At 43.0% G+C, this 16,379-nt stretch overlaps 1 protein-coding gene across 1 annotated transcript in view; it reads right to left on the bottom strand.

Annotated features, from left to right (window-relative positions):
• Positions 1–16,379, bottom strand: part of TEP1 (telomerase associated protein 1) — a 39,022-nt gene extending 22,643 nt beyond the window's left edge. Inside the window, 13 exon segments of the mRNA XM_006087458.3 lie at positions 2,311–2,497; positions 2,726–2,816; positions 3,512–3,621; positions 6,511–6,668; positions 6,884–7,008; positions 8,445–8,522; positions 8,832–8,993; positions 9,616–9,777; positions 10,522–10,656; positions 10,960–11,019; positions 11,021–11,143; positions 12,119–12,618; positions 16,269–16,379. Of these exon segments, the coding sequence (XP_006087520.1) occupies positions 2,311–2,497; positions 2,726–2,816; positions 3,512–3,621; positions 6,511–6,668; positions 6,884–7,008; positions 8,445–8,522; positions 8,832–8,993; positions 9,616–9,777; positions 10,522–10,656; positions 10,960–11,019; positions 11,021–11,143; positions 12,119–12,595 (1,868 nt within the window). The 5' untranslated portion in view covers positions 12,596–12,618; positions 16,269–16,379.

Raw genomic sequence — 16,379 nt, 5'->3', positions numbered from 1 at the left:
GAATTCTACAGGACTCTCCTAATCCATTCTCGTGGCAGGAGAGAAGTCATCTGCAGGCCCATTCTCTGACATCACTTGCCACGCTTAACACATCAATCCATACTTGCTTCATAAGGCAAGATTTAACTGCTACATATTTTTTATTGTGTTTTAAAGAACAAATACTACTTCCTTACACTGCAAACTGGCAGTTAAAGAGGAAGGAATTGAGCATTCATTCCACCTTTCCAATACAATCACTATTACAGGGTAACTAAATATCTTCAGTTGATGAGCCAGGTTCTTTTTAGCACTGCAACTAATAAATATGAGGAATGACAGAAAACCTCCATCTGCAACTGCTAATGAGACAATTGGTTCAGGCAAAGATCATCAATGGATGAACCATTAACTTTATAGTGGAGAGATCAGGCTATCATCACCTAAGAGCACTGATCAATCTTAGCATCTTAGCATCACTATGACTGGGGCCATCAGACTTTTTGTGCATCCAGATCCTCTATCCTATTAGGAAGCAAAAAAAGTCTGATAGGCTTTTTTTCACTTAAAAAAAATGTTCTTATTGATTTCAGAGAGACAGAAAGGGAGAGGGAGAGAAAGAGAGAAACATTGATCAGTTGCCTCCTGAACACCCCCTACTGGGGATCGAGCCTGCAACCTGGGCATGTGCCCTGACCAGGAATCAAACCGGGAACCTCTTGGTGCATGGAATAACCCTCAACCAACTGAGCCATACTGGCCAGGACTTTTCCTTTTTTTTTAAAGTGTAATTGTCTTATAGTGTACAAAGAATCACCTATGAAATATTCTTATAAGAAAAAAAAAGTTAAATCTGAATTATTCAAGCCTTTGGAGTTAATGGCCAGGGTGCATGCAATAGAGGAACAAGTTAGATGACATCACGAGGAAGTAGAAAAATCTAGAATGTGGGACATTCTGTGGGGCCCCTGAACCTGGTTTCTACAGCAAGTCATGACATGAAAACAATTAAAAGAGATTTAAGAGACTTAATAACCAAATGTAATGTGTATGCCTTGTTTGGATCCTGATTTGAATAAAACTGTAAAATATTTTTGAGACAAGTGAAAATTTTTAATATGGATTAGATAATAAATGATAATACCAAGGAATTTTTTTCAGTTTTGTTAATTATATTAATGACATTCTGATTATATAAGGAAATGTCTGCTTTAAGAGATACATGAGAAGTACGGAGGGGTGAAATAAAATGCATCATATTATTTGTCATTTGTTTTTAAAATTATCTTCAAAAATAGGAAAAAGAAAAAGAAGAGAGGGGTCAGGAAAGGAAGAGTGGTAAAATGTAGATAATCACTGAATATGACTAACAGTTCTATAGAATCCATTATACTATTCTCATTACTTGTGTAGATGTTTAAATTTTTTCATAATAATTTTTAAATCTATAGAATTCAGTAGTTTCTAACAGTACTATCCAATAAAATTGAATTACAATTAATTAAATTAAAATATTTTCATTTCAACATTCAATTAATACAAAAATTATGAATGAGGTATTTTACATCCTTTTTTCATACCGTCCTCAAAATCCAGCACATCTCAGTTCCGACGAGCCACATTTCAAGTGCTCAGAAGCCACATGTGGCTAGTGGCTACCTTAGTGGCCAGCAAAGGTATACTGTTTGGACTGTACTCTAGGCTTGATTCTTAATGAACCGTGTTCAACCAATGGTCACTAATTCAGGATGTTCCTGGCCACCGAGTTCTACCAAAAAGTTAAATGATCCCTGCCTTTGCCTTGAATGAAAATGAATGAAGATACTGTTGAAGCATCTGAAAGGACAGGGTGCTGGGACTTAGGACAGATTTCATGTCTGTGTTTGAGCCTGCTTGATGATAATATATGTGTCAAAAGAAAAGTGAAATAGTCAGAAAATACAGAGAGAGAGAGAGAAAAACCAAAATAAAAACAGATGCCACAATGAAGAAAAAGAAAGAAAACTGAACCAGAGCAGAATCAGAAAAGACCCTAGCACCCACAAAGAGAAAGGGAGATGCTACACAGACTCACAGAATCCATAGAAACCAATGAGACAATCACAAAGAATAGATTTTGTTTCACGATATCTGTATAGAACAATGTTAACGATAAGTTTTGCTGTGCAAGAGACGATTGGAATCTGAAAAGTCTAAGCCATTGGGATGACTGACAAGCATGTCTTTAGAGAATAAAAGTTGGGGTTCTCAGATGACTCCCAAGCCTTGTTAGGGTACCTTTTGTTGTCCATCCTTTGCTTCCACATAACACACACACACACACACCCCTACCTGGTCCTGTGTACTCTCAGCTGCTCCCGCTTGAGTTGCTCATAAAACACAGGCATCATCATTGCTGCCCGAAGTTTCCGACGATTTAGGTTTTGAAGTTGCCTTTGATAGACCCGCCTCTTGACATTTCTTGAGTGTCTAATCATTATCCGCCTCATCAGTTGTGTGTTGGAAGGAAATGGCAATTCTGTGTGGCAACACGTAAGTACCTGAGTCAGGCAGTTTCTATTCTCTCACCTTGTCTTCCCATCAATATTTGTCCTGCACCCCAACCCTTAAGGCTGGCAAGCATCTGACCTCTGCCCACCCCACACCCTGAGACTGGAAGGCAGGAGGCTGAAAAACACCAGTGCTGCTGCCTCATCTATTCTCAGACATGAGAGACAAACAGGAATTGGAAGAAGACAAATAATACCTTTATTTTTTAGTTGAGCCTCAAGGTCATTGATGGAATCATGGGCATTAAGAAATCTGAACGGAAACTGCCGACTGTGGATCACGGACTTCTGGAAAGCAAGGGAAGGGTCTGAGTATGGGAGGCATTAGGGGCCTCAGGGACCAGGAACTTGAGATAACCACTCTAGATTTGTGGGAAGGTGAGGAAAGACAAGATGAATATTAGAGACGAGATACAGAGAAAGGGGGAGAAGATTAAAGAAAAATGAAAGTCTATGTGAGAATATGAGAAGAGGTAAAGAAGAAAGGAGAGGAGGTAACAGAAGGAGCTCTTTGTTTTACATCAGACTCCTTCTGAAGTCAGTTAAATCACAGAAGTGCTTCCTCCTGGTAGATCAGAAAATAAAAAGGAAAAGTTCTTTTTTCTTTAATTTATTGATTGTAGAGAGAGAGAGAGGAAGTAAGAGAGAGAGAAGCATCGATTTGTTTTTCCACATATTTATGCATTCATTGGTTGCTTCTTGTATGTGCCCTGACCAGAAATCGAACCCTCAACTTGGCATATCAGGACAATGCTCTAACCAACTGAGCTACCCAGCCAGGGCAAAGGAAAGGAAACCTAATTTCTCAAAGGTTTGATGAACCCCCAGACCTATCTCCCCCAACCTATCTGTATCCCCTTACCTGCCCACATGGAAATAGCTTGGCGGCCATGACCTTCCCCAGCCACTAAGAACAGCCCAGTCCCCAAAACTGCAGCAGCATCTCCACACCCACCTTCCGGCCCCCTGCCCCTCACAAATACCGCTTGCTGGAGTCTCTGCAGTACAAGCTCGTGGTGGTGGGCACTGATCCCAACCCGCAGCAGGTTGCACAGATTCCGAAGCATGGCCATGAAGGGAAGCTTCCCATTGTCTGCAGAAGGTCAGAAGGTCGGGCAGGGGTGAGAAAAGGAAACAAAGGATAAGTGAGAGGTCAGAAATCAGAACAAGAAGTTCAGAGGATGTAGAAAATTCAGGATGGAGGGAGTGGGGTATTAACATATGATCTATCCTACTCAAAATGTTTTAAAGGTCCACAAAGAAAAAAAAACAAACACGGTTGGCCTGAAGTTTGGAGCAAAATTTATACAACACTGTTTATGGGACAGCTGTTTCAATAAACAGCTTATGCTACCACTTTGTCTGTTGGCTCCAGCCCTGAGACTGGGCTCAACTGACAAAATATATTCTCTAATCAAAAGTAGTGATTTCCCTAATGAACAAAATAAACTGATGAACAAAATAGATCCAGAGACACAGAAGCATGGAACAGACTGATGAATCTCAGAGGGAAGGCAGGGGTGGGTGGGTGGGTGGGGAGAGATTAACCAAAGAATTTATATGCATATATGCATAACCTATAGACACAGACAATAGTGTGGTGAAGGCCTGGGGGTGGAGTTCAGGGTGGAGGGGGTCAATGGGGAAAAAAGGGAAACATCCATAATATTTTCAACAATAAAGATAATTTTTGTTTAAAAAAGAGTAATGATTTACAAACTTTTTAGATGGCTAAAAGAGAAATTTCCCAGTGTAAGTTTGTTTATTAATAAATTATATTCATGTAGTCCAGTTATGAAGTAGCAACAAAACTCAACCTGTGGGTCGCGACCCCTACAACATGAGGAACTGTATTAAAGGGGTCGCCTAAGACCATCGGAAAACACATATATAATTACATATTGTTTACAGTAGCAAAATTACAGTTATGAAGTAGCAACAAAAATAATTTTATGGTTGGGGGTTACCACAACATGAGGAACTGTATTAAAGAGTCACGGCATTAGGAAGGTTGAGAACCACTGATGTAGTCCAATCATTAGTTAATATTTCAAGGCACAATATACACTTAAAATAAGGTTCATCATCATGATAGTGAATGTAAACCCCTATTTCAAATAGTCTTCTTGATCCTTTTAAGTTTTCTGGGGAACTTGTACAATCTGATTAAATAGTCATTATTTTTCATTTATATGTAAGTGAAAAAGACTTGCAACGAAACAAAATTTCACCTCTGTCACTTCCTGTTTCACCTGGGTGCCCCCACTTTAGAGAGCAGGTCTGTCAGCCCCAAACCCACATCCCATGCTCTAGTCTGCATTTCTCAGCAGCTTTCATCAGGAGAACGGAAAGAGGAGGGTGTGTACACAGTATAAGTGATGCATGACAGCTGATGAACTATTGTATCCTTTGTAAAGTCATGTTTTCTCAACTGTTGCTATGTATGGAAGGTCTTCCAGATATAAGAACTTAAGACAATATCATATTTATGACTCTAGAAAATAAACTGAGTATTTATCCTATAGATTGAGAAATTTGCTGTTTCATTCCAAAGAAACTGTTTGTAAATTAATGAACCAGTGGTCTCCAAAGAGGGGTCTGTATATCTAATTACATTTTATCTTATATTTTATACTTATTTTATATATTTTAATATTTTATTTATTTACTTATATTTATTTTCATACCTATATTAAAAGGCGAAAGATTTATGCGGTCTGAAGAGAAACCAGAGCATTATACCTATATTAAAATAATTATATTTTCTATATTTTTAAAGTACATTAATTTATTAGTATATGTACAAAATTTTTATAAATACAGAGTAGGGAAAAAGTAGGTTTACAGTTGTTCATATGGAAAATAATACAATAATTAATAAATAATAACACAAGAATAAGCTTTTTCATACAACTATAAACCTACTTTTTCCTACTCTGTATATATATATTCTGTTGTATCCCAAAATTTATTTTGCAATATATAATAATTTTAAAAAAAGTCTGGAGTCCAATGGGTTAGACTCTGGGCATTTGTCTCAACCAAGAATAATGACACAGTTTTGATTTTCAGGGGCAGAGAGAGGAGGTGGAGATGATGCATACAAGAGTCATCTACATATATTGGCTGCCATCCAGGCTTCTCTATTCTACTCCACCCAAAGTTGAATCAATACTGGGGAAGAGGTTACCAAGCACGTGTGTGTGTGTGTGTGTGTGTGTGTGTGTGGAACATGTGAATCTGATGCACAGACCACCAGTGACAACCACAAAGTGAGAGGAGTGCTAGCAGCTGAGCAATCCGGGCTTCCCTGAGTATAATCTATAAACAGCAGCCCACAGAGAAATAAGGTAAAAGCCAACGTGGGCTTCCAAGGCTCTAAAGTGATAAGTCTACAAAACTCAAGCAGGTAAAAGGTCTGGTTAGATATTTCTCAACGGAAGGAAGTTGGCTTTAAATTGTCAAAGATGAAAGAGGAAATAAAAGAGAACAAAATGGGATAGAAAGAACCTTCTATAGTTAAAAATTAAAAAACAGAAAGAGAAGATTGAGAGTAACCTGGTCCTCCCTGATTTGAAGTTTTTTAACTCAATATGGGCAAATTACCTAAAATTCTATGTTCTAAATATGAATTTCTGTGGAGATTCTACTATGTCATGTGCCAGAAAGTTCTATCTTATTTGGATGAATTATACAGATATTGATACAAGTGAAATCAGGGAGAAGGTACCACTTTTGTCATGTGTTGATAAAGACCTAACCACATCTGGAATAATGATCTATCTACAATTGCAATGTTACTCAAAGCAGGCACCCCTGTCCACTTGGGTGTGGTCAATGGCAGACCTTATAAGTCCAATAATTTCTAGTAACACAACTACCAAGCAATAGAATAACTGCATCATGTCATGGAAATCCTCTAAAATGGAGAGGCATAAATCGGGAAGAGCAGAAGAGGGTGTGATGGTCAAGGTTACTGTACCAATGAGTTCCTCCCAGACGGAAGCTTTGTTCCCCCGCAAGCTCAGCTCCCGCTCCCAGGTCTCAGGCCGAGATAGCTTCATCCGCTTCCCAGCTCTGCCAGAATCCCATGGCCCGGGGAGGCGACTTCGAGAAAAGACCTGCAGGTTGGAGGGGTATCTGAAACGGAGGAGGAAAAGCCTATCATTTCAAAGCCAGCTGAAGATACCTCAGGAAAGGAAAGGTGAGCCAGTCAAAGCTAGTCAGTCATGTTTACAGGCCACATCTGCCCAAACTAATGTTGCTGGGGTCAGAACTACAGGGATTGGGGCCATGGATGTAGAAGAGTCTGGGGTTTCCCAGATGGAATGTACATTCGGAGTATATCTTCCCACCTGTAGCCTAGCAGGGCATGCACGAGCTGGGCAGGCTCCTGGATGTGCAGTCGCTGTACCAACTTCTTCAGGGTGAACCTTGGTGGCTTCTTTCTCTCTGGCACTGCATTGTAAGACTCCTCAAACTGTGGAAATATCCCCAAATCCCACTGGGGTCATTTAATCTATGACCATGGTCACTTTCTTCAGAAAGCAGAACCTAAGACCATCCTATACCTAGGAGTTCATTTCTTCCCCAAAGGAGATTTGGGCAAAGAGTAGGAATAAGGAGTAAAAATCTCTATCAACAAGAACTCCTGTGGTAAGCATAATATAGCAGTGTTTTGGGATCACCGTGTTTTATTTACACAAGATTGAACTATCAATGGTAAAATGGAGTAATTGGCTTGTGAACAGCAAGATGGAGGTAGGATGAACAGAGGACACCTTGTTCTCCGAGGGAGGAAAGAGAAAGGGGGCTCTTATTTAAATCACTGAGACTTGGACCAGGAGGAGGCATCAGAATAATGCAGGCTGTGAGGAGTTAAAAAACTGAAAGAAGTTGCTATACAGAATCTCTATGGTGGAAGAAGAGCTAAGTTTGGGATGTATTAATAGGATGAAAAGATCAGCTGACTGAGAATGTGTTTTCTTATAATGCTTACATCTTCCTAATAATCTATGTCAATGATGACGGTGGTGGTAGCTCACATTTATTCAGGGCCAGGTGTTGTTAGAAATACTGGAAATACAATAACTGATTTAATCCTCACAAAAACCCAATGAACTAGGTACTATTATAATCCCCATTTTATATCTGAGGAAACTGAGGCAAGAGAGGGTAAATCATTTGGCCAAAGTCAGGTAGTCAGCAGTGCTGATGGTGGAGGGATTCACACCCAGGTCAGAATTCAGATTTTATGCTCTTAACCACTAAGTGCAGTGACTTATTTGTCATTAATGCAAATTAAAAAAATGGTTTGGTTTGTTTTTAAAAATTCCTATGGAAGGTAAATATTTCATGTCTTTAACTCATTTATCCAGCTGGACATGCCACCTGTCATTAAAGAAATGGGGGGAAAATTCTGTAATTTATTGCTTTACTTTTGAGCAAGTATTAGTAATTAAATTTAAAAAGACTGTAATAAAACTAAACGTTTTAGAGGGGGAAAAAAAAAGAAATGACGGAAAAGCCCTAGCTGGTTTGGCTCAGTGGATAGAGCATCAGCCTGCAGACTGAGGGGTCCCGGGTTTGATTCTAGCCAAGGGCACATGCCCTGGTTGCAGGCTCGATTCCCAGTAGGGGGCATGCAGGAGGTAGCTGATCAATGATTCTCTCTCATCATTGATGTTTCTATCTCTCTCTTCCCCTCCCTTCCTCTCTGAAATCAATAAAGATATATATATATATATTGCCTTTCCCAGTGCTCTCAAAACCTGATCCCATAATCACAGCTGAGAATGCCCCAGGTAGGAAATTGGCCTGCGCCTACCACACCCTCTATTTGTATTTCTAAACCAAATGGAATTCCATTTCTAAGTATCAGTTGAGAAGATTGTTCATGCAGAACAAGGCACTCACCTTCTCCTGTTCATTTTTAAGAAACCTAAGGTACTTTGGCAAATATTTCTGTGTCTCAGAAAATGGACGCTCCGTCTTCTGTGGGGACAGGAGAAGCGGTTTCAAAAAGGGAAATGGAGGTTGTCCCTGGAGAGATCCATTTCAATAGCCCCAAAGGCCCATCTCTGTCCAAAAGGAAGCCAGCTAGGAAAGAGGCAGGCCCTGCCTTCTCTGCCTCCTGAGCTCTACCCGGCTCCTCTGCATTTTTCGGACTGTTTGTTCCTGGTGATAGGAACATGCCAGACACTTAGTGTGGGATCCCCCTGGATCAGCATGTTCCTTCATCCCTCCCTTTCCAGAGAAAAGGGACCTGGGCTGTGAATGATCAGAGCTGAGATAGGGACTGACTGGAGGCCGGGGGGGTGGGTGGGGGCGTCTCTTGGCCCGGTGCTTCCGAGGGTTGTACTTGGCCAGCTGGTACTCATCAAACTGGGTGAATTTGTCAGTCATAGCAGCACGCAGGCAGGCAGGCAGGGGCACCAGCTTGTCCTCCTCTCCTTCAGCCAGGCTCTGCCAGAGAGAGAAGAGACCATCAGGAGTGAGACCCAAAAAAACCCTCCAAAACAAAACAAGACCCATCACAGGGTTAAATGAGAATAGGGAGCGAGTTCTCAGCCCAAGCTCTAAAGCAGGGGTGGGGAACCATTTTTCTGCCAAGGGCCATTTGGATATTTATAACATCATTCTCAGGCCATACAAAATTAACAGTTTAAAAATTAGCTTGCTATATCTGGTCAAACATTTAATTAACTCATCCCTAGTGCCTTGGCAGGGCCACACCAAATGATTTCTTGGACCTTATATGGCCTGTAGGCCGTATCCCAGCTCTAAAGTGATAGTTTCTGTGTTTACTGGGCTAGTCAACAGACTTCCATGGGTCTCACTTTCTTCATTGCAAATACAAGGTCCAGAATAAAACCAATTTTTCTTAAACTGTGGTCCAGCCCTTCTCAATCATATTCTCCCTGCTGGGCAACCCAGCCTGGTAGAGGGAGATGCTGTCCTGTCTGGGCACCAAGGTTGAGGGCAGCAGAGGGGAGGCCAAACTGTCCGAGAATTTTCTCCAGGGATGCAATGAGCAAAAGAGAGAAACCTACGTGAAGGCCAAAGTTCAGGGAAGTGAGTGCCATACCTGGTAGAACTCGGCTACCTGAATCCAATCAGAAGGCAGCTGGACAGTGGCACAGAAATATCGTCGCAGGTGGGGGCGGCAGACTGGCAAGAAGGCAGCAATGGCCAAGGTTAGGTTGGCTACGTCCCTGATGTTCAGCTGCTGCCTGGCGTACAGAGATGCCTAGGGTGCAGGGTGGGGAGGGTTAGCATCTCAGCCACTTCTCCCAGAGCTTCATGCCCTAAACTAACTTGCATATCTAATCTACCTGTATAAAACCTTCCCTGTCCCTCCAGACTGTCTATGAAATATCAAGTTCAACCTCTGAGCTTTGCATCCTAAATCCTCTGTAATTTAGTCCGTTCCTGCCTTTGCAGCATGTCTTCTCCTGGGTCTAAGGACACCTCCCGACTCAACTAGGCCCTTTCCCTCTTTGGAAGACCTCCAACCTTCAACATCTATCAAAGACTCACCCTGGGTTCAAAGTGCTGATTAAACCTGACATCTTCCAAAGTCTCATCGAAAATATTTCCCCCCTCTTTTCTACTTCTGAAACAGTCACTTATCTACTGTGCCATTTGCATTTACATATTTGGGAGTGTTTTGCTGACCTAACAGTACCGTAAGCTCCTTAAGAGCCAGATCATGTTTCATTCTGTTGGTATGACCCTCAAGACACTGTATACTTAAACCTGCATACTTGCTAAACAAATGAACCCTAGCATACTCCTTCCCAACCCCATCTTCTCCACTCCTCAAAGAACCCTAGGGATCAGGCCACAGACTCACCCAGAGATCATATCCACTTCCTAAGTGAAGCTCCCCCCACCAACAGCACAAAGCTGGTCACCATCCCCCTCACACACCATAAGCACATTCTCTAGCTCCCAGCTTTCCACGTCCATCCACTCTCTCACACCACAATACCTTGAGGATAAACTCAGGCTCCAAGGGGGCAAGTTCACTACAGATTTCCAGGAGGGCAGTCTTGGTAGGGTTGGCTTCATCTTTCATGTTTACCTTTGATGCCACAGTGGAGCACAACAAGCTCATTAGAGCCATCTGGGAATTGAGATAGAGAGGGAAGGAAGGAGGAGGAAAGCGGTAATAAGGACCAACTTAAGCATCCCTCAGGCCAACTTACAAAATCATGGACAGAGAAAATGGATCCCAGATTCAGATGTTTTTTCAACCCATAGGTTGGAAAGGGGATTAGGAGGTGAGAAATAAGAGTTGGTTGATGGCCCTCCCTCCCCTTCCACCAGTGGAAGGGATCTGGTTCAGTCTTTGGGCACTACTCCTCCCACCCACCCCACACCCTTCCCTCCACCACCATCAACCTCTTTCCCACACTGGAACTTTTACCTTCTTCTCCTGAAGGACCTGGTCAGTGGGCTCAGATGAAGACTCGGAGTCTCCAGGGGTAAAGCTTCAAGGCCATTTCCTCCACCTCCTCCTCCTCTCCCAAACTTAGACTGTAAAAAGGCATTTGAGCCTCTGTCCATTTCTTCTCTCCTGGCTTTTTCTCTTCTGAAGAGGACCAATGACCCTAGGGATAGTGGCAATTATTAATCACAGTCCCTCAAACATAGATAGATCTGAAGGCAGCTCCCAGGGATAGGAAATGTCTACATTTATCTTCTAGCACCTCAACTCCTCTCCCTTCACACCCAGCACCAATCTGTCCTGTCTGATATAGGGATCTCTCACTATCACACATACCATCAGGTAGGGTTAGAGCTATCTGATGGGGTCATTTAGCTTAAATGGGATAATGCATGTATGACTCTTAGCAAATTGCAAAGCCCTAAATAAGTATAAGATGGCAGTAGCTGTAACCCTGACAATGACTCTATGTGGTAGATTTCCAATGACCTTGTTTTAAAGGTGAGGAAATTATGGTGAGGGGTAATGGGGAGAAAAAAGGGGGACATCTGTAATACTCTCAATAAGAAAGATAAATAAATAAATAAATAAATGTGAGGAAATTAAAGTTTCAAAAGGCTAAGAGTCTTGCCCAAGGTTGTGCTTGTAATAGGCAGAGACAGTATAGGGCTCAGATTAGTCTTTCCCTCAGTCCGAATCCGAGGCTATACAGAGGAATGTGTGTTTGTATACTGATTCCGACCTGTGCTCATATATGTGTGTATAAGTGGACATGTGTCTGTACAAGCACCTCCAGGGGACTGGGCCAGGGTATAGCAGATGTGTCTCATGCCTGAACAGGATCTCAAAAGCACTTGACTGCCTGTGCTATTGCAACATCATGATGGCTCCCCTCCTGAGCAGAGGCTTTCTGAGGACAGGGCCTGTTTTTGCTCTACTGTCCAGAATGTCTGAACTAGATATGTAATGAGAGTAATGATGCTGATGAAGCCAGCCCTGGGGTAAAGGGCACCTCAGGAAGTGGCTTCAAGTAGATAAGTACACAGAGCAGCACAGAGAGACGCTGTGGCACAAAAGCTAAGAACTAGAGCATCCTACAGGCATGGCTGCAGTCAAGACGAGCGCCGAGAGCTATTACCAAAGCTGTTTCCGGAGCTCCCTGTGTGGCAGAGATGGATTTCAGGGCTCTGGGGCAGGTCAGAGGGCCTGGTCCCTCAGAGCAACACTGAGTCCTCCAGGTTGGAGGCTCAGAGAGCAGGTGGTTACTGGTGTCCAGGCTGCACAGATCAGCTTGCACCAGCCGAGATGTCTGGACACACTGAAGAAAGGAGCTGGCAGACATAGGGCTCTTTAGAATAGAGAGTGTAGCCAGGCACCGGTTCTCCAAGGAGAGAATGTCTGGGTGGGCAGATACATGTCCATGTGGTTTCTCCATGAGCCTCATGTCAGGAAGTGTGGCCAGGCACCGATTTTCCAAGGAGAGGATGTCTGGGTGGGAAGACATATGTCCATGTGGTTTCTCCATGATCTTCACATCAGGAAGTGTGGCCAGGCATCGGTTCTCCAAGGAGAGGATGTCTGGGTGGGCAGACACGTGCCCATAAAGTTTCTCCATGGCTGGAGCCCAACCAGTATATCCTAGATGGAGAGAAAGATGTGATGAGCACTTGGCTGCACTGGGAGTCTATCTTTCCTATAGCACTCCTGGTAATGCCAGTGACCTGCAGGCAGAGAACAACCAATACTTCTTTTTCCAGGACTGGGTTTATTATAAGGATGTATTCAGGGAGTATTCTACAGAGAGAATAGAGGGTGTATTCTAAGGGAGAAGAGTAGGGAAAGGTAAGGCAGAAGTTAAGAGCAGGAAGTTTGTTTTCTTAAACAGACATGTCTTCATATGAAGGGGTAAAGGAGCCCCCAAGGGCTGTAGGTGTGATCCCAACTTAGTATAGGGGCCACACTTGTAACCTGGACTCTGGATTCTTAGCTCCAGAAACAAACATTTGGGTCAAGTTGTCTACATGCACCACCTCAACTTCTCTGCCTCCTACTCACTCTTCAACCAAATAAATGGGATTCTGTCCCACTATTCCTGCAAGGCTGTCCTCTTAGGTAACTAGTGGAATTCTTGTTATACAAAAACAGACACATCTGGGAACTTATCTTCCTTCTTCTCTCAAGTACAATATGACACTGTTGATCACTCTCATTGAAACTCTCTTTTCTTTTGGCTTCCATGATGCTACTGTCCTGGTTTTCCTCTGACAACTGTGACCACACCTTCTTGGGGGTTCCTTCTTTGCCATTCCTTGAATGTTAATGCTCCTTAGAGTTGTAATCATTCTGTATACTTTCCCAACATAGTCTCACCTATTCTGTGGCTCCAAATAACATTTCTGTGCTGGCAACTCACAAATTTATTCCTTGACCTAGATCTCATCTGAGCTTCATACTCATTTACCCACTTGCCTGTTGGACATCTCCACGTGGGTGACTCAAAGGTATGCAAAGCTCCATAGATCCCAAATGTATTGTCTTTCTCACAATCCCACCTCTTCTCCAAATCTATCCCCACTCCTTTGCCACCTCTGCTTACAGAGGTTTGGAGAGGAACAAACCTGAGTTTAAATCCTTATGGGACCTTGAATCTACTTGGGACCTTGGGCTTCCTTATACTTTCTGTGCCTCAGTTTCCTCATCTACAAAATTGAGGTAAATGTCTCCCTCCCTCCACAGAGTTGTTAGAGGAATAAGTGAGAAAAAAAATATATAATAAGCACTTACAGCAACTCTTAGTAAGTGTTCAATAAATAAAATCTATTGTTATTTTCACCCAATAAACTACTGAAACCTATTGGTTCTACTCTATCAGTGTCTCTCAAACCTATCCATTCTCTCCATTCTGCCTGCCACCACCTTTGTTAAAACCCTGCAATTCATGTGGACCCCAGTATGTAGATCTGTTTAAATAAAGGAGTACCCCGAAAAAAAAGGAGCACCTTGATACATACCCCAGCCACTGCTTAATACATAGCCTTGTTTATTTTATCACGGTAAAATGTTACCTTGTTTGCTTACTTGCCTCCTTGTTCACTCTTTCTCCTTACACCAGTAGAACTCCCTGAGGGCTCCTTTATCTTGTTTTCCTTTACATGCCCTGCATCATACATATAACCCGGCTTCTGATTGTTAGGTCTGGCCAAATAATTGAATCAATACCCTCTCCCCTGGGAACTGACCTGTAGGCCACTTCACAATAAACATTCCACTTGCTAAGACCATTCTCTCTCCCCTCTGGAGTTTCCCAGAATCCAGACCTGCACAGAGAATTCTCTGCCCAGAAAAAGCCCGCCTAGAGTCCTTTAAAAACCTCTGACTCCCTGCCGTTGGCTGCTGGCACCATTTTGGGGCTCAGCCCATCTGGTATACAGACAACTTAATAAATTCATGATTTTTCACCCCTTTTGGCTTCGTGCGTTCCTCCTTCGGCGACCCTAACACTGATCATGTTTCAGCCTCATCTCTTACTGTTATTCTCATCTAACTCTAAGTTTCCACTTTATGTAATCACTCTAGATTACATAAAGGCAGGTACCTGGAACACTCTTCCTTCTACGAAGACCACTCCTTCCCCAGCCCTTCCTTTACCAGGCCAAACTGTACTTTCCTCTCACTCAGCAGGCTTCAATTTAATAGTTCCTCCAAGGAGCCAGCCAGTCTAATTTAGGTGGCCCTATGTTCTCACAACATCATACCTCCTCTATCATAGAACATATCCTCTGGATTGTAATTGCCTGTTTGTCTTTCATTCCACCAGATTATAAGTTCCTGAGAACAAAAACCCCTTGTGGCCTTGTTCACTATTGTTTCTACAATACCCTTGTCAGTGGGATTCAGAGACTTTTGACAATCTGGTGAAAGCTATGGAGTTTTTCTTAGAAAAGCATGAGTATATACTATTTTGCACTCAATTTTCAGGGCCCATCCATGGATCTCTTAGAATCTCCATTAACTACAAATTAAGAACCTCTGCTTGACAGAATGCTTGAACTTATACTATTGGAATGTATTTACTCATTTTTGACAAATGCATTTGCATTTAAGTATTTTAGGAATAAGTATGTTGTTAAATGAATCATTTGAACCTCAAATGCAAGAACTTATGGAGAGGTACGTAGAATGCTTCCAAGAAAATCTGAATGGACAGACAATCCAGAACCAGAAAAGACATGGATAGCTCACTGGACATCAGTGTGGGCAAATTACATCACAAATGATGGCCTCTGTGCCCTGTACACTTCCCTCATAGCTTGGTACCACATAAGCCCCAGAGAACGGAGTGGGGAAATCTCAGAATTAACTCAAGGTTTTTTTTTAATGTCTCAAAACAAAAATTAAGTTAACAGAAAAACACAGTTAAATATTTTTTGCACCCTGGAGTTTGGGAAGGGAGATTCAGCTGTAAACTACAAATGAAAAGTCCCCGCCCTCCCCCCCACCCCCATCTCTAGTTCCATTCTCCAGGGATACCACTGCTGTTTTATATGAATAGTTTCAGATACAGTGGGGCCTTGACTTATGAGTTTAATTCGTTCCTAGACCGAGCTCTTTAAGGAGCTCGTTAACTCAAATTACTCTATCAACTCAATGCAAAAAATCAGCCGAGAGACAGCTGGTATCTCAAAACACTAGTTAGTCGGGACACTCGTAAGTCAAGGCCCCACTGTATTTTCTATGCTTATACAAATATATAAGCATAGAAATGCTTCTTCCACCCACCCCCTTTTTTTTCCTTCGCTTTACATAAAGAGGATCATACTTTAGACACCATTCTGCACTCAGTGTGTGTCATGGAAACCTTGTTGTATTAACACATTAACACCCACATCACTTTTACAAAAGTTGGCTGTCTGAGATTCTTTCCTGTTGTAGCACCGCCCGGGTTTCTGTTATTACAAACAGCGCTCAAACTCGCTTGTTAGTGGTAGTTACTATCTCCTTCCAAGGAGCACTGAGCAGGGAGACTCGTTCTCTCTTGGTCTCTTCCTCCCTCTTATGTCCCTTCTATGCCCTGCCTCTCCCTGGCCCTCACTCTCTCCTCCGGCTTTCCATCGGCCCTTCTCACTGTCCCTTCCACACACGCACACACCCTCCCGGACCTGCCGGGAGGAGCCGGCACACGCACCCACCGCGTCCGCCCCACCCGAGCCTGGGCCGCGCTCGGCCCATCGCACCGGCTCTCCGTGCCGAGCCCAGTGCCCCAGGCGCCGGGCCAGGGCGGCTTTTACCTGCGCTCGGACAGTCCCCGGGGCCACTCGGGGCTGGAGAAGCTGGCTGCCTGGGACGCCGATCTCGGTTCTCCGAAGCAGGAAGCAGGAGCCGGGCTCTCGGCTCCGCGG

The sequence above is a fragment of the Myotis lucifugus genome, unplaced genomic scaffold, assembly GCF_000147115.1.
Source record: "Myotis lucifugus unplaced genomic scaffold, Myoluc2.0 scaffold_38, whole genome shotgun sequence".
NCBI classification, from domain to species: domain Eukaryota; kingdom Metazoa; phylum Chordata; class Mammalia; order Chiroptera; family Vespertilionidae; genus Myotis; species Myotis lucifugus.
Note: the sequence above shows the minus strand (reverse complement) of the source record. Positions and strands in the feature narration are given on the sequence as shown.